The sequence below is a fragment of the Spea bombifrons genome, chromosome 4, assembly GCF_027358695.1.
Source record: "Spea bombifrons isolate aSpeBom1 chromosome 4, aSpeBom1.2.pri, whole genome shotgun sequence".
NCBI lineage: Eukaryota > Metazoa > Chordata > Amphibia > Anura > Pelobatidae > Spea > Spea bombifrons.
In genome coordinates, this window is record NC_071090.1 from 111,485,185 (window position 1) to 111,503,742 (window position 18,558).

Here is an 18,558-nt window from a genome sequence, read left to right on the forward strand (position 1 = left end):
CAAAAATGGTTGTCAGCGAAGGTGAGAGAGAGTGAGGAAAAACCAACAAACTTCAGACATAAATGTGTACCTTTCTTTTTTGTTTGTTTTGCTGGGGCTCCCTCCTTATTTTCGGACATTTACACAAATTAACACATTTAACAAAATGTGTTAAAATTCAAATTTATACGTATCTGTATGCACAACAAGTCTATCTGTTATCCATATTGCATGAGGAACAGTGAAACATGCAATGAAAGGAAAACTACAAAAGATATGTGTCTCAAAAACACCTTTTTACCCTACCACTGCATGTCGAAAATAATTTAAAAAAACCCTTCACTATCTTCAACTCCAGATAACAGATAATTGGATATTGATATGTAAGTTCCCAGAATAAAATGTCTTCAGAAGTTTCTGATACCCAATACATACAGACATATAGTTCAGGTTTGAAATGTTCCTCCTTTCCTGTTGAAGATGAATCTGTTTAAGGACCCTCGGATCTCCTCATTTCTCAGGCTGTATATAATGGGGTTCAGCAGTGGGGTCACCATGGTGTAAAGCACAGAAACCTGCTTTTGGAGGCTTAAATATTTCCCTTTCGAGGGAATCACATAGTTAAAGACCAATGTCCCATAATATATACAGACCACGGTCAGGTGGGAGCTGCAGGTGGAGAAGGCTTTCTGTCTCCCAGTTGTGGTAGAGATACGAAGAATGGAAATTAAGATATTTGTATAAGTTAGGGTTATGCAAACTAGTGGGAAGAATAATATGGGGATCGACAAGACAAAGTTTACCATTTCGTTACCAGAAATGTCAGAACAAGAAAGTTTGAGAAGAGGAACCATATCACAGAAAAAATGGTTGATGACATTTGACCCACAGAATATCAGTCGGGTGAAAAAGACAATATGGGCCAAAGAGAAAACTAGTCCACATACCCAAGTCAGAGTTACAAGATAAACACAAAGCTTAAGGTCCATGATGGAGGAATAACGCAACGGGTTACAGATGGCTAAATATCGGTCGTAGGACATCACGGTGAGGAGGAGACATTCTGTGGTGGCTGATATTTCGAAGAAGTAGAACTGGGTGAAGCATCCAGCGATGGACATGGCACTTCCTTCTCTCAACACAACGGAAAGCATCTGAGGTACGATATTTGTTGTGAGGAGGATATCGTTCAGAGATAAATGGCTAAGAAAGAAGTACATCGGAGAGTAGATGTGGTGGGATGCGCACACCAACAAGACGATCATGAAATTTGCCGAACACGTCACAATATAATTTACGAGGAACAGGAGAAAGAGTAGAACCCTAAAGTTGTGGGCGTTCTCAAATCCGAGAATCCAGAATTCCTTGACGACTGTCCGGTTCTTAAAGGTTTCCTAAAAACAAAAGCATTAAAAAAAACAAAACACATTTTAAACCATATCATGATTTACACCAATAACTACATTTCTGTTAAAAAAAATAAATAAATAAAACATAAAAATGAATATTTTTTAAACGTCTTAGTCTTAGTATCTAAGCTTTTGATACTTTGTCAGAAAGTATAAAATCCCTGAATATACTTAGAAAAACATAAAAAGTAATGTAAAATAATGCACAGGTAAATAAATATTCTAATTAAATATCATTACAATCTAAGCAAACAAGTCAGATTCTTGCATATTATATAAGAAGCAGTAACAGGATATTAGTTATATTTTTTAAATTACTTAATTGTATTATTTATCTTTCTATGCCATAGGATTAAGGAAGAGAATTTTTGCATCCCAAATACAATTTTTTTAAAAAATATATATATCATTTTCGATTAAACTGATTTAATTCTACACCAGAAGTTCATCCTACAAACTCCTGCTTTTCAATGCAATTTATTTTTTTACCATGTTGGTAGCAAAAAAAAGGTTTAGATGTCTCTTTTGCCATATCCTGGGGTTGATATTCTTTTATGATTTGTATGTGAAATCATTGAATGATGATGTTCCAGCACCCTCTGACCAAAATGTCTATCCAGTCTATGAAGAGCTTACTTTTAATATTTCTGCTGGAGTAGTGAAGAATCACATGGTGTTCGCTGCCTGCCAGGAGAGTTGCTCCAAAAGTTTCCCGGCTAATTATCTTCAAGGGATTTGAGAAAAGTTATTTCTCAAGTTTGTTCCTGAACATTAAACTTTTCCAAGTCAAGTCAGATAAACGTTGAAACTTTTCAAACATTATGCAGGGAAATACCACAATTCATGGGAAACGGATAAGAGTTGAGTGATGATCTATTGATTACTTTGTAAAGACAAACATATCCACAGACTTCACTGTATGACCCTTAAACCTTTTTAAGTAAATCCCACAAAAATTGGTATAATGCATGCAGCACCACCACCAATACCACAGCGTGATGAATTCACTGGTGGTGGCACTTGTGGTGACATCCTCTCCCCCGACTGGAGGGTCCGGGAAAGCACGTCACCACAGGCTTCGCCATATTGCTCTCCGTTTTGGAGCGGAGATGCGAACAAAGAAAGAAGATAGCAAATTAAGGATTGACGATAGATTAGAGAAGAGAGAAGAGAAGGGAGAAGATGAAGATGCAGAAGCAGAAGTGGACGGCAGAGAAGGTAGAAAAACATTTAGAGTTTTCGAATCAAAAATGCCCCCGAAATTTCGGCTGAACCAAATGGGCATGGAGCCAAATTTGTTGCCCGAACATGAATGGGCCAAAAATAAAGTGAAAATTTGTCTAAATGGTTATATTTACTGTTTACTATATAGTCAAGGAGAGGTACATAGGTATAGGTATACCTATGGTATAAATACATTATGAAAGAAGGTCCCTGTGCTGCAGAGCATACAGTCTGAGCAGTAAAAGATTTTTAAGCCCTAGGCCTACGCAACTGTGAATTTACTTTGTATTTTTGTTTTGACGGCATAAACTTGAAAGTACATTGAGAATAGATCGAGGAGACACAATCTGAAGTGGTTTTATGCGGTACGTTCAGTAAATGTTCCTTACTTTTTATCTGGATTATGCATTTCATCTTCCATTGACTCGAACAAACCTAGTAGACTTGAATGGTATCTACAGACTTGAATTGGGATTACTCAAGTGACAGAATACACTGGGGGCCATTGGTTCACAAGAGTACACCTACATGTGCCTAGACAACCGGCGGCCATTTTAAAATCATTTTTTTCATTGTTGTTTTTTTTTCTTTTTCCATGGAATTTTTTATTTTTTTTCTATGGGGCCCAAAAGTAGGATTGAAGGCTTCATGCATCATTGCTGGACCCTGATGATAATCTCTTTTTCCCCAATAGGTTTGCACTTTTTGAGTGCAAGTCAGCTCCAGCACCAGCTCAGCGAGGGTTCCTAAGAGTCTCGGGCTTGTGCTGCAGACTTGCATTTTTTTCAAGCAAGTTACAGATGATGAATGAACATTTGTGTGAAGAAAAGACCTCTGATGCCCCAAAGCTTATGTAATCATATTCTATGTTGATCTAGTAAAAGTTATCAACTAAAGACTCCATTTTCTATATCTATATCTATATTTCACTATAGTAATAAAACTCAAAGACTCTTTCATAATGCGGAGTAAAGTAAGGGAGAGGCAAGGTTTCATTACAATAAATATATACAATTAATATTAAAATTACAACTACAGTTAGTTCTGATTTTTTTTTCCTATTCCTATATTTCTGATCTCCAATCTTACTTTGTATCAATAACCTCTTCCCGGCTCATATCTGTTTTGCACTTTTAACACTCTTCATTGCATCTGGGATGTTATTCTCCTTTATGATTCTGCTTACACGGCACCTGAATCCCTCTATTTGCATTTACTTAAGTTCTCTCATCATTAAGAGCTTTTCAGATGCTCTCCTGTACTCGCCGCTGTACTATTTCCTTACATCTACTACCATCTTGTTCCAGTTCTCTTACTCCTCCCCCCTATCTATTTAATAAAATAGTTGTGACAGGAACAACCTATACCCTGACTGGGTACAGCCACCAGATGATCCTTCCTTCTCCCCATGGCCACCGGGACACAAAACTTCCACCTGCAGGAAAGACCAACAGCAGAGACAGCAAGAATAATAGCTCTTCAGGACCTCAGCAACACTGTAGCATACAAAAGAATAACAATACAATACTTTACCACCCTGACAAAGGCAGCACTGAGACTTATCACAATAACATAGCAAGTCTCACATGGTGAAAAAGCAAGAACCAACTTTATTGAGGATGCAGTCACCACCAGCCTCCAAGAGCTTTTCAATAAGGTGGTGGTGAGCTACAACCAGCATGCATCACACCATATGTAAAACAATATGCAGATCATATGCAAATTAGTTATAACAGCACTCAAAAAGCACATGAACACAATCCTGCCATCAGAAGCAATAATACTGGTCAGACAGGCAGGAGGAAGGGTGAAACTGAGACCTAGAGCGCTCCGGCTCTCTCACTGTTGCCACCCTGTACCCCTAATCAGATACAGGGTGACTTAAACATAAATCCAAGCAAAGGATCCAGATATTGTGCTGTACTTAGTGTTCACTGTCACCTGCTGGAAGTATGTAATGCAATCCAGGTGTCCACCGTCTATCATAGGAAATATAGCCTCCAGCTGCCGCCCAAGTCCCAAATCACGGACTTCCGTGACAATAGTCCTAAGATTTTATATCCCCGTCATATTACAAATCCACCTGCCTTCTGCCCTTGACCTTCAATATACTGGACCTTTTAACCTACAGTGATTTATAATACGTTTTCCAACACTCTACTGAGAAAGCACTCACCAAAGTGACTAACGATCTCCTCACTGCTAAAACAAAGGGTCACGTAACCTCTTCGGACTCTCTGCATCCTTAGGCACTGTTGACCATCCACTTCTTCTGCAAACTCTTCATTCTTATGGCATCCAGGCCACTGCTTACCCCTGGCTCAAATCCTTCCTCCAAGTGTCTCCTTCCCTGCCACTTTTTCCTCTCCCCTACCATTCGCTGTCAGCGAGGACTCCCTTCTTTTGGATTCTTGTACCAACTCTATGCTGTCGATACTTTATTTAGCTTTTCCACTACTCACCTCTCTCCCTCTTCTTGCTCACCTCATGAACTCCCTCTCTGATTACACATCCTGGATAGCATCCCACTATCTGAAGCTCAACATCTCAGAACGTTTCTTGTTTCTGGTTATTACTAGACTTGTGCATTCGTATTCGGGCAAACATGAAAACGAACACAAAGGGTGCGTTTTCATTGGCCAGCCCGAATACTGAACATATGAACATGGCGGCTGCAAAACGTATACAAAGAAGAAGACACACAACACAAAGAATCTTCTTGTTCATCTTCTTTTACTAATCTCCCTGGTCGCTTCCCCATCTAGCCTACTGTATCTACGCAGCATCGCAGGGGTTAATGGAAGCGAAAATCCATAGGTTTCAAAGGGCCGTGCAAGCAACTCTATTGGTCGCCTGCAGGGGCCTCCTCTGGCATCAAAAAACACCTATTCAAAGAAGCTTACAGACCATTTTTATTTAGTATTATCCTTTATTTATTAAGTGCCAACAAATTACGCATCACCGTACAACTTAAATGCAGCAGTTAACACACATAAAAAATATACATTAATACATACAGACACACGCTGTCCGTGAGCCGCCTTCTAGCCTTATGGTACTTTATACAGGATCGGTGGGCTTTTGAGGGCTCGGCTCCTGAGCTTACAATCGTAGGGTGTAGTTTGGTAAAAGACTAAGTGGCAGCTCTTTTTTATTTATTTATTTAGTGGTTTCAGGATGCAATAGAGTGGTCAGTGGGTTGATGCTTGGTTTCAGAAGGTGGCTAGCCCATAGCTTGGGATGTAACAGAAAGGCTTCAAGAGAAGAAAAATCTATCCTCCTAATACCCAAAGCATACATTCCCCAATATTTGGATCTCCATGCCATTCACTCCTCCAAATGACCCTTCCTATGATGAAATCAACCTCACTGAGTCATCTCATTTTCTATCTCCCTCCCTCCCCCAACCTCCTTATAGACTGTAAGCTCATGAGAGCAGGACATCCTTGTCCTACTGTTCCAATATGTGCATTAATGTGATTGATAAGTTGGCATAGTGTCTATTGTATTGTTAATTGTCTCTCTCCTCTGTTGTAATAGCATTACAAAATATACTGAGTTATATAAATGTAATATATAAAGGATATCAAATATAGTTTTAGAATGTTCCTCTCATACACTTAGAGATAAAACTCATTAGGGCCCCTCTAATTGCCTCATTCCTCAGACTGTATATGATGGGGTTCAGCAGAGGGGTCACTGTGGTGTAAAGTACAGAACCCACCTTTTGGAGACTTATATAGTTTCCTTCAGAGGGAACCATATAATTAAATAGCAATGTCCCGTAATATATACAGACCACGGTCAGGTGGGAGCTGCAGGTGGAGAAGGCTTTCTGTCTCCCGGTGCTCGTGGTGGAGATCCGGAGGATGGAAAGCAAGATATTTGTGTAAGTCCCAGTAATACAAATGAGTGGAAAATACAATATTGGAATAGATATGATATACATCGCTATTTTATTAACCGATACGTCAGAACAAGAAAGTTTAAGAATAGGAAGCAGATCACAGAAAATATGGTTGATGACATTTGACCGGCAAAATATCACCTGGCGAAATAGAATAATATGGATGAAAGACAAAACTATTCCAGATACCCAAGTGGAAGCAGCAAGGTTAACACAAAGCTTAAGCTCCATGATGGAGGAATAACGCAACGGGTTACAGATGGCCAAATATCTGTCGTAGGACATCACGGTGAGGAGGAAAGTTTCTACGACTGCTGATAATTCAAAGAAGTAAAACTGGGTGAAGCATCCAGCGATGGTCGCGGCGCTCCCGTTGTTTAACACAATAGAAAGCAGCTGAGGTGCAATATTTGTGATGAACAGAATATCATTCAGCGACAAATGGCTAAGAAAGAAGTACATCGGAGAGTAGACGTGGCGGGTTGTGGTCACCAATAGGACAATCATAACGTTTGCAGATATTGTGACGACATAATCTAAGAGAATCAGGAGAAAGAGTAGAATCCGGAATCTGTGAAGGTTCTCAAATCCAAGAATCCAGAACTCCTTGATATTTGTCCCATTATTAAATATTTCCTAGAAACAAATAAATATTAAAAATCATTAAAAAAAAAATATATATATATATATACTGTATATTAATTTGTTATACAATTCTATAATCTTTTTTTGTAAAATAGAATGGAAAAAGAAGAAAGGATTAAGAAGGGAAGGCATATTATTATCAATATTTCAATAGCGATGATGGAATTTACTGTACATCTCAGTATCATTTTTTTCATAAACGGCCTTCTTTAAGTTATTTATAAAACATCACTTTAAAAACATCACATCCATAACTCTTTTAACCTGGAAGAATATAGATCCTGAAATATATTCTTTGGACGTTTTGGGGGATTTTGAGGGTTTTCTCGGCTATGCAATTAATCAGGTTTTGAATGACGGTCCAATTGACCTCTTTTGAACTTCTCCTGGCCGGCACGGACGCATGCCATCAAAATGGCTAATTTACGTAAAAGTATCTCTCATTGTATGTGTGTTTACCAAAATCGATGTGTTTCTGTGTCTCCGTCTGCTCTCCTTTTGTCTTTTTCACTCTGAAGAGAAAGGACCTAGCATAGCGTAAGACAAGGAGAAGGTGTTGGGAAGCTAACACGTTTGTCCTTTACACATTTTATACTAAACTCGTTAAATCAATGATCAACTTACAGTTTCCATGACTCAACATGACACAGATTTCTTCTTGATGACTTTTGAAAACTCTATTAATGTTCGACTTGTATGAAATTGTCTGTCGACGATATCTCGGTACATGCTGACGTGAATGAGTGTCCAGGTCTGGCACAGAAAATCTCCTCTTTTATCAGCCCAGCAGGAAAATGGAGCCCTCAAGAGTCCTATTAGCTGTGCTGCAGATGGTTCCAAAGGGCTATTCAAGGAGGTTCAATTAGTTAATGAAGCTGTGTTTAGAACACCAGCTTTTAAACTCTAACAAATATAATAAATATACTATAAAAGATCCATACTGGACCTTCATAGGGTATAGAAGTGAATACCAAGCAATCTTACGCATAACCTATGGCGAGAAAAACAATATGGGAGCCACATTTTTTTATTTATTAATTTGCAACATTACAGAGATGACCTCGCCACTAGCGTATCAGACTGGTCCCACACATCAGGGCAGCCTAGACGGCCTAGGAAGCCACTTCCATCCCAACCATAAGGCCTGCAGGTGGGCCGAATCTGCTTGGTCCCTCCAAGCAAGGGTTGGTATCGCTAGAACAATTGATGGAGGTGGGAGTGCAGCCCATAAGAGCGACCTAACTCCCCTCCTCACCAGAAAAGCCAGGACCTCTTAAAGGACCCAGCTCCACCCTGGATTTCCAGCGTTTTCCTTATAAATGCTGTATACTGTGACATGCTGTATTGATAAAAAAAATATTGCAAAATACAAAACAAATAAAAACACATACTCGAATAAAGAAAACTATACACAAAGCGCTCCCCAAGGAAGGCCCAGCACACAGGCTGGTGTGATAAAAAAGCATCCAAAATATAAGGCTGGGGCTAGTGTATTCACAATGAAAAAGTGCATGGAGGGGTCTGAAATGCAAAAAGCGCTTACCAGCATGTGCAGAAAAAAGCGAAGTGTGCTTAACCGCACACAACACAAGCATGCGCATCGCCTAGTCTTGGACCAAACACTGGGGACACATTGCAACCTTGGGGCTTCATGCCTTACTATGCATTTTGTGCCTTCTCAGCCCTGATTGGTGGGACTGGTCTGGTATGCTAATGCAATGATTTCTGTACTGTCTGGTTTTGGTCTGAGATGAGGCTGCCATGTTGGTTTTCTCGCTTTAAGTTATTCACAATATGTGCAGATGGGGGTCCCTGGCTCACTGCCTCTAGATGGGTCTTAGGCTTACCACACTTGTAAGATTTTTTCCTTTAGAAAACAGTTGTGGTTTTCTTATTCTTTGTAAAGTGGAACTTTGTCATATGTGTTGAGTGTGGACTGCATTGATTGGTGCAGTCTGATGGGCTAATTTGGCATTGTTTGTTCTTGGTCTAAAATGAGATTCCTATGGTTTTTTTTCTTGCTTTAAGTTGTTCATGAAAAGTGTATGTGTGAGTCTCTGGCTCGCTGTCCATGGGGGAGACTTAGCTGTACTACACTGATGAGCTCTACGAGATACTAAAAAATAAATCTGTGCCTGCTGGATTGTTTGTGTAGCAAACCCTTCCTGTGCATTTTGGGTCTTGATTGTCCTGATGGGTGATACCGATCTCATAAGCTCATAGAGAGTAATGTAATGGAGCAAAAAGATGGTGATGCACCTGGGATTGTATTTTCCTTTAGTGCAAGCTGTTTCAGCTCTGTACTTTCTTGGTCTGAGGTCTTATATCAGCCATAGCACACCGGTGATGCCTATGAAAGCATGAAATGTTTGCCGTTTCTTTATTCCTCATACAGTGGAGCCTTGCCTTGATGGGTGAATCTGTCTGATATGGTAATGATGAGATCTTCTCTGATACGGTTTAAAAATGCTCCTCCTATCATTTCATAGGGCAGGCACTGTCTGTTCGTGGTCTGAGATGAGGCTTCCATGTTGGTTTTATCGCCTTGAGTTATTTTCAATATACACAGACGGGTGTCCCTGCTCACAACAACTAGGGGGATATCAAGTTTCTGGCTTGAAGTGAGGTTCCTATGTTGTTTTCTCTAGCCTTAGGTTATTCAGGAAATGCACAGACTTGGGTCCCTGGCTCATTGCACCTACAGGCATGGTTTCTTTATAATGTGTGCAGAGGAGCCTTTTTATGTATTTTGTGCCTGAGCTTCTCTGAGTGGTGGAACCAGTCTGATGTGCAAATTTAGTGCTGTTAAAAAAATGGTCTGAGATGAGACTCCCATGTTATTTTTCTCACTTTAGGCCCACTGGCCCACGAAAATGAAGAAATAAGTGCCCAATATCTCGTACTGGCCCACTCGGGCAGAATATTGTGCTACTCAATGTAAAACCAACAGAGGGCAGCATTCTGTCCGGAGATATATTAGCCATATGTGGCAGTGTGTTCATTTTCATTTATTAATTATTTAAATAAAATATATTTTCATGATCTGCTGCTCTCCCACTGCAACAGTTAAATTGTTCCATATGCTTGAAATCCACTGGCCCACTGGCCCATTGAAAATGAAGAAATAGGTGCCCAAACACCTCGTACTGGCCCACTCGGGCAGAATATTATGCTACTCAGTGTAAAACCAGCAGAGGGCAGCATTCTGTCCGATGATATATTAGCCATATGTGGCAGTGTGCTCATTTTCATTTATTAATTATTAATTATTTAAATAAAACATATTCCCATGATCCTCTGGTCTCCCTGCTGCAACAGTTAAATGTCCGCACTCGCAAACATTAATTCTGTCGAACTTGCAAACTCCTTTTTCTATTTATTTGGGGGGTTTTTTGTATTAAACTGTTAGACGAAAGGATCATGGGAATATATTTTATTTGAATAAATGCAAATGAGCACACTACACACATATGGCTAATATATGTTCGAACAGAATGCCGCCCTCTGTTGGTTTTACATTAAGTAGCATTGTTCCATATGCTTGAAACCCACTGAAAATGAAGAAATAGGTGCCCAAACACCTCATAATGGCCCACTCAGGCAGACTAATATTTTTTATTTTCTGGAGCCCAAGGTGCGTGCTCCTGGGTGCCACAACTGTGCTAAAGGCAGCAGAAGCCAGACTACCATACCAAGTTCCCTCACAGAGAACTCAGACAAACTCCAACACCCCCCAAGAAAGTTGCCATATCAGACTGGTCTTAACCTTCAGGGCAGTCCAGACCACATAAAGACACATAAAGACCACAGACTTACATTCCAATCTCTCATAAGTGTCCTCAGTGTGGTATGGCTGACATTCCTCTAGGTGCAGCATGCAAGAGACCCATGCCTGAGCATAATAAACAAACAATGCTGAAATTACCTGCCCTACAAAAAATGCCTACTCAGTAGAGGCGTTGTTAAATACGAGACTGGTGCAACACATTAGAGCAGCCTAAACCCTAAACGCATTGGAAGGCTCCCCAATGTGAGGAGCCGCAGACACATACATTTCAGCTTCCAAAACACTTCATCAGTTTGATAAAACCAATATCCCTTTAGATGCGTTGAGACAGGGACCCATATATGTGCATACCCTGAATAATTTAACGTGAGAAAAATAACATGGGTGCCTCATCGCAACGACTGCAGGGTTCCCAGATCCTCTGGACGCAAAACAACCCCAAATCATCACCAGTCCACCGCCGTACTTCACAGTTGGTATGAGGTGTTTGTGCTGATACTTGTTCAGTCTTTTTCTAATTGTACTATCATGAACGTTCACGTTTAATGTGCTAACTGAGGCCTGTAGAGTCTGAGATATAACTCTTGTTTTTTTTGTGGAGAATTTGCTTGGACCTCCATTCCTGGGAAGATTGACAAAATAATCTTTCTCACTGTAGAATGATGGACTTTAAATTGTTTGGAAATGTCCTTGTAATCCTTCCCAGACTGATGGGCAACAACAATTGCTTCTCTAAGATCATTGCTGATGTCTTTCCTCCTTGGCATTGAGTTAACACATACCTGAATGCTCCAGACCAGCAAACTGCTGAAACATCAGCTTTGATAGTGGTCTCGCTTGTTGATAAATTAATCAAGAGCATTTGATTAGCAGTATCTGTCTGCTCCTTAGTATCTTAATTCCTATGGAAGAAATAAGAGTGTTCTTAGTTTTTCACACATGGCTTTTCCATTTTGGCTTCATTTTTTGTTGAATAAATCATGACACTGTGTAATATGTCATGTGTTATTGTTCATCTGAGGTTGTATCTACCTAATTTTTAGACCTGCTAAAGAACAGATGATAGTTGAAAGCTATAAACATTTTTGTGAACGCCCTTGTTTTAAGAAAAGGTTCAATGTTAACCAGACCACAGTGACAGTGTTTAAGCCTTTAGGATTTCGAAACCCACAGATTTTTACCATAGTTCTATTTGTTCTGTTCGTTGTGATCGAGATCTTGATGTTAGTCGGGAACCTGATGATTATTATATTGGTGGCAAAGTTTGAAAGTCTGAGAACTCCTATGTATTTCTTTCTTGCTCCGTTAACAATGTCTGACATCCTGCCCACCACAAGTATGACCCCTAACACCCTACATGTTATAGTTAACGGTGGAAGCACAATATCCATTACTGGATGCATCACACAGTTTTACTTTCATGACGTTTCAACTTTTCTGAATGTTTTCTTCTCATTGTGTTGTCCTCTGATAGATATTTAGCCATCTGTCCCCCCCAACGCATTATACCTCTGCTATGCATCTCAGGCAACTCCAACTAGTAATTTTGTGTTGGCAATGTTCAGGTTTAATTGGAGCTGTGAAAGGTAGGAGAGGTGCACCAATGACACTAGGCAGTAGTGAGTTGCTAAAATCCAGAAAACCAGTTTCTAAGGTGAAGGTGGCAGAATTTGGTGAGTGACTGGACATGTGGAATGAAGAAAATAGCAGAGTGAAGTGTGACTCCAAGCCAGAGAACTTGGTTGGTTGGTCGGTTAGTTGGTTGGTTGGATTGTGTAATCGTCAACAATGATTTAGATCAGAAATTTTAAAGAAAGGAGAGGACAGAATAACCAGAAGTTCAGTCCTGGATATATTGAGCTTCAGGTAATAGGATGCAATTCATGATGGAAGGGAGGAGGTATAGATGGAGAAGAATAGATGCTCTAGAACTAAGCCTACAATAGAGAGTGGTAGTGAGAGGAACAAGTACCAGAGTAGGAGACAATGAAGGTCAGAGGAACATGATTTGAGCCAGGGGAGAGACATCTAATGGATGTCAGGAGCATGAAGTGACATTTTGCTCATACAGTGTGGACATCATTTGTACTTTTGGTAAGAGCTGTAAGAGTGTATAGACCTAAGATGGGACAGTGGGCAGAGTAACTGGGTGCCCTAGCCATCCATAGATTTATTCAGTACACTTGAATTTTTAATATATTAAGTTCTCTGTGTCACCATGTAATAAAAGCACAGGATAAAACAGCCAATCAAAAATTGTCAGAATTGTCCTGTGTGACTACAAAAACCATAACAGACCAATCAGGAGCTATTATTGTCACCTAGCATTGGCACACAGTTTAGTTCTTTCTTACTTGTATGCAGACCTTCATATTAAACGAGGTTGGTCAACACAATCATCACATTTATGGAACTTTCTAGATTTAAGAAGCTTAAACACAGCCTGAAGGACAATGACACAGCTGAGATTAATTACCTTAAGCATAATAAGTCTCATATATAGAACAATAAATAGTCTCTTGGAATCATTTCTTGTGCATGTAACAAGACCCTTGAGGGCCCGAGCTTCCTCCAGGGCTAATAAAAGAGGACATTTACTGTAACAAACAGAGACGCTCATTCTTGTCGACATTTACTGGGACGCTATTGATGGATGAGTTCAAATATGAGGAAAAAAAATACATTTTGGAAACAACAAAATGATGGTAAATAAAATGTTGATTTAGTAAATTTTTGATGTGGACATTTGAAAGAACAAATTCATTGTATTTTATGAGGAATAACTCTTTATTTACAGTTATATGTGTAGAAATTGAAATTGTTTTTGTTTTTGGTTTTTTTTACATTAAATTACCCCTTTTCTTCCCTTTCTCACACGCTGTGCATAGACATAAACCTGAAAATCAGATCGATTCACTTAATTAAAGAGATGTAGAGGGACAAACAAATGCAGTTAGATACGGAAAAGCTGTTCAAATATTGATAATAACCTTCTCTTTTTTTTTTAAGGAAACTCTTAAGAACAGGACAAGAGTCAAGGAATTCTGGATTCTCGGATTTGAGAACGCTCGCAACTTTAGGATTCTACTCTTTCTTCTGTTCCTCGTAGTTTACATTGTGACAGTATCTTCTAATTTCATGATCGTCTTGTTGGTGTACTCGTCCCACCACATCTACTCTCCAATGTACTTCTTTCTTAGCCATTTGTCTCTGAACGATATCCTCCTCACCACAAATATTGTCCCTAAAATGCTTTCTGTTGAGTTAAGACAGGGAAGTGCCGTGTCCATCGCTGGCTGCTTCACCCAGTTTTACTTCTTTCAAACATCGGCTATCACAGAATGTCTCCTCCTCACCGTGATGTCCTTCGACAGATATTTGGCCATCTGTAACCCGTTGCGTTATTCCTCCATCATGGACCTTAAGCTTTGTAGTTGTCTTGTAACTCTGACTTGGGTATGCGGAATCGTTTTTTCCCTTCCCCACATTGTTCTATTTAGCAGGATGATATTTTGTGGGTCAGATGTTATAAACCATATTTTCTGTGATGTGGTTCCTCTTCTTAGACTTTCTTGTTCTGACACCTCGGCTAATGAGATAGTAATCACTGTCATGTCTATCCCAGTATTGTTTTTTCCAGTAATTTGCATAACCCTGACTTACACAAATATCTTGATTTCCATTCTTCGTATCTCCACCACCACCGGAAGACAGAAAGCCTTCTCCACCTGCGGCTCCCACCTGACCGTGGTCTGTATATATTACGGGACATTAGTATTTAATTATGTCATTCCATCTAAAGGAGAATATTTAAGCCTCCAAAAGCTGGTTTCCGTACTTTATACCATGGTCACCCCACTGCTGAACCCCATCATATACAGTCTGAGGAATAGGGAGATAAGAGAGACCCTATTGAGCTTCATATTTAAGAGGAAGAGAGAAATGTTCTCGAGATGAACCGTACGCATTTAATATAGAGTTTACCCCTTTTTGTTGCTTAATTGTTTAATTATAATGATCATATTATTTTTGAAGTTTCGTAATCAGTAATATCATCCTCCATTAGAATTATAATAGTCAAATAATATAATAATAGAGAAAATATCTAAGTTCAATGATCAGATGAAGCTTACGCCTTTCACTCTAAGAAAATGTATTCCACTTATGGGTGAGACCACATTTTTTAGATTTTATTTATGAAATTATTACAAATTAGAAAACCAGTACTACAATATAGAAAGATATCTTTTTATTGGACTGACATTTCATGTTAAAGACAAGCTTTCGAGAGTGTCAACCTCTCTTTGTCAAGTCAAAAGCAATAGAGAACATCTAAGTGAGACATGGGCAGCATGTTTAGGGGTGAAGAAGAACGATAGAGACTGATAAGGTACAGGAAGGGCTGGCCCGACAATGGAGCCGAGTGGGGCAACTGCTCCAGGCGGCACTTTTGAAGGGGCGGCACTCTCCTGCCCCAAGCCCTTTTTTTTTTTTAAAGCGGAAGAGAGAGAGAGAGGGCGCCGAGTGGTTTTCGCTTACCAAGTTGTCAGTGCCCGCTCGGCGCCCCTCTGTCCTCTGCGGCGAGTCTCCCTGTTCGGTCTCGGTGCCGGCTTGTAATGCTGAGCGCCGGAAGATGACGTCATTTCCGGCGCTCAGCATTACAAGCCGGCACCGAATCCGAACAGGGAGACTCACCGCAGGACTGCTGAAAGGTAAGTACAAGGGGGGGTAAATAATAGGGGGGTGATAGATAATAGGGAGGGAGGGAGAGGAAGGGTAGATAATGGGGGGCGGCAGGGACGGAGGGAGAGGAAGGGTAGATAATGGGGGGGGCGGCATTTTAGACTTTGCCCCAGGCGGCATTTTGTCTTGAGCCGGCCCTGGGTCACAGCAGTTTAAGGTGGTCGTAAATTGGTTTAGCCAGTGAGTGAGGGGGATAGTGGCATTGTTAAAAAAACTCATACATATATCTTTAGACAAATATACAAAGTGAAGGTGAATGCATAAATTATAATAAAATCCCAGAAATGGCACATGAACTTCTGGTAATGTGACAGGAATCCTACGTCCATGTTTCATCCATTGTCCTCAGTGTTGAAATGATTAATCATCTTTATTTCTGGCTTTTTTGAGGTTCCCCTTCAGTAATTTAATTCTGAGGTCCTCAATGGAGTGGTCCAACTGGGTGAAGTGGTGGCCGACAAAATGCAGCTATTATTGTCGTTGTGTCTCTTAATGGAGTGTCTATGTAGGATCATCCTTAGCAGATGTCCACGTGTATGATCCCTTAAATACTTAAATCTACACATATTCCATAATATTAGTATATTATATTGAAATAGTATGAAAATGTGTCACGTACCTAGGACTTCACATCAGCTCAGTTGCCAGTAAAAAGCTGAACTTCTTCTGAAAATCCAGTTGTAAGGACTTTTTCAGAGTTTGGTAGGCCTCGTATTATACATTTGTATTATTTGAGCCTGTGACTAGCTTAGCGCACCGACATCTTTTCTTTTCCCTGTTTGCACATATTTGAGGTTGTTGGCTCCTCATCAGTCTGGTTGCAGCTTGCTGTCCAGGGGTTAATGGGGAGGAGGTTTAATTGCACCTCCCCCAACACATTAATAAGGTTTTGGTAGCCGTATAAACTGCTTTGTGTGCCCACTATGTAGGAGGTGAGAGTAGGTTCTCACCCTATCGAGAGTGTGCCTTGACGTGGCGGGTGAGCTTAATTATGCTTTGGCCAATTCATATAACCAAAACCTCTCATTTATATTATGTTTATATATTTGTTGCCAACTTTATTAGGGTAAGAAGCGCAGACAGTTTTTGTACATTGTACAGCCAATACACTGTATTTGCAGCAGGCTCACACCTGTTTGGTAGGCCTCGTATTACACATTTGTATTATTTGAGTCTGTGACTAGGTTAGCGCACCGACATTTCTTCTTTTCCCTAGTTGTAAGGACTTACCTGCCTCTCCGGTCCCGCACCGTGGCCGGTCCCGCGTCGCTTCCTCCTCGGCCGGCTTCCCGGGCAGCGAGTACCACCGCTACCCGGTCGGCGTCTTCACCGCGTGGTCGGCCACCACAGGTACACACACCACCGTGTGGTCAAAACATAATATTACACGTTACATCTGTAACGTGTTCTTATAACCTCGGGTGACCTCCTTAATGCAGGACACGCCTCCACCTGTCCCTATTTAAACCTGGACTTCCTCTTCTGGGTCACCCTTGGTTGGTGTATTCTGTTGTTTTCCTGTGCGACTTGCTGTGACTATTTATTTGTTTGACCAGGCTTGCTGACTTTGCTCCTGTTTACTGATTTGGCTCCTGTTCTCTGATTGTTGGTATTGACTCGGCTTGTTTGACTACTCTTCTGGATTTGATTTGGCTTCCTGCTTTACCGGTTACCAGACCTGATTCTCGGTTCCAGCTCTCCTGGCTACTCCTGGTTCCTGTTTGCCTGGCTCACTCCGCCATCCGGGGTCCTCCTCATCCAATCGTTACACCAGTATAAAAGTTTCCTATGCAGGGCTGAGCCTAGGGTCACCAACACCTCGGTGCAATAATTTCTTTGGCGCCCCCAGGTGGGTGTGACTAATTTAATCCCTTAACAAACCTAATACTTCTAAGCACACCCATTTTTTATGGCAATCACTCCACGTCTTTGGACCCCCAACCTCACGGAGTATCATGTCACCCACTTTGCACAGTGCCATCTTTGTGCCCAAATAGCTTGTCAGTGCCATTCGATGTCTGTCAACAACAAACATTTTATGAGTGACTGCGTGCAGGAGCAAAATTGGCATTATTCCTGAACTAATACATTAATAATTTATCCTATCAAAGCCAACTTCATATCGCAGACCGTACATTTGCTTACAATTTAAATAAAATGAGTCTAATAAAATAATTAAAAACTTTAAATAAAAGGCTACATTATGTTTACCCTATTGCCTCTTTTTTAAAGCCTACTAGTAAAAATGTAAAATTTAAACAAACTGTAGTGGCAAGATTTATTTTTTAAACACCTGTGTCTTCTTCCCTGATGAGAAGTGGAATAGCCTCCCAGCAGAGGTGGTAGAGGGGCCAAAGTAGTCTTATGTAGACCAAGAAATACTCTTTTTTGTAACACCTCAATGTTAAAATAAATCTTGTTTTTGCTTTACAACAAATCCTGGCTCAGCTCTCTTGCTTCACACACACATTATATATATATATTTGTATATATAATGTGCACATTCTGATGTGTACATATTGCTAATTTACCTAATCTTGGTAAATTTGGTGATTTGGGGAAAGCTGCGAAAAAGAGCAAAAAGGTTTTAATGTTTATCTCATAAGTGGGCCCACATTTACTTACACTCTCACACACACTCACTCTATCACACTCTCGTTCTCATTCACTCTCTCACGCTCTCTAAATGTTTTCCTACCCTTCTCTGGTTAGATACATTGAGTAGCATAATAACTTTGGATTTCAAGCATATGGAACAATGCTACTTAATGTAAAACCAACAGAGGGCAGCATTCTGTCCGAACATATATTAGCCATATGTGACAGTGTGCTCATTTGCATTTATTCAAATAAAATATATTCCC

The 18,558-nt window shown here is 40.3% G+C and overlaps 3 protein-coding genes across 3 annotated transcripts; 1 reads left to right on the plus strand and 2 right to left on the minus strand.

Annotated features, from left to right (window-relative positions):
- Positions 1-425: 425 nt before the first annotated feature.
- LOC128491750 (olfactory receptor 1009-like) lies at positions 426-4,855 on the minus strand. The gene is made up of 3 exons (XM_053464064.1): positions 4,789-4,855; positions 3,980-4,047; positions 426-1,373 (listed from the first exon to the last, which is right to left on the minus strand). The coding sequence occupies exons 1-3, from the start codon at positions 4,853-4,855 to the stop codon at positions 426-428; spliced, it is 1,083 nt and encodes a 360-aa protein (XP_053320039.1).
- A 1,355-nt stretch (positions 4,856-6,210) lies between these two features.
- Positions 6,211-7,797, minus strand: LOC128491751 (olfactory receptor 24-like). The gene is made up of 2 exons (XM_053464065.1): positions 7,789-7,797; positions 6,211-7,155 (listed from the first exon to the last, which is right to left on the minus strand). The coding sequence occupies exons 1-2, from the start codon at positions 7,795-7,797 to the stop codon at positions 6,211-6,213; spliced, it is 954 nt and encodes a 317-aa protein (XP_053320040.1).
- A 4,841-nt stretch (positions 7,798-12,638) lies between these two features.
- LOC128491752 (olfactory receptor 24-like) lies at positions 12,639-14,908 on the plus strand. Its single transcript, XM_053464066.1, has 2 exons — positions 12,639-12,692; positions 13,961-14,908. Exons 1-2 carry the CDS (start codon positions 12,639-12,641, stop codon positions 14,906-14,908), a joined length of 1,002 nt encoding a protein of 333 aa, XP_053320041.1.
- The last annotated feature ends 3,650 nt before the right edge of the window (positions 14,909-18,558 follow it).

Excerpts from the sequence above, each read along its gene's own strand:
- LOC128491752 (XM_053464066.1), top strand. The coding sequence starts at position 12,639 with ATGTGGAATGAAGAAAATAGCAGAGTGAAGTGTGACTCCAAGCCAGAG. Across the intron at positions 12,693-13,960 it reads ACTCCAAGCCAGAGAACTTG|GAAACTCTTAAGAACAGGAC; the intron begins GTTGGTTGGTCG and ends TTTTTTTTTAAG.
- LOC128491750 (XM_053464064.1), bottom strand. The coding sequence starts at position 4,855 with ATGCAGAGAGTCCGAAGAGGTTACGTGACCCTTTGTTTTAGCAGTGAG. Across the intron at positions 4,048-4,788 it reads GGAGATCGTTAGTCACTTTG|GTGGAAGTTTTGTGTCCCGG; the intron begins GTGAGTGCTTTC and ends TCTTTCCTGCAG. Across the intron at positions 1,374-3,979 it reads GGTGGCTGTACCCAGTCAGG|GAAACCTTTAAGAACCGGAC; the intron begins GTATAGGTTGTT and ends TTTTGTTTTTAG.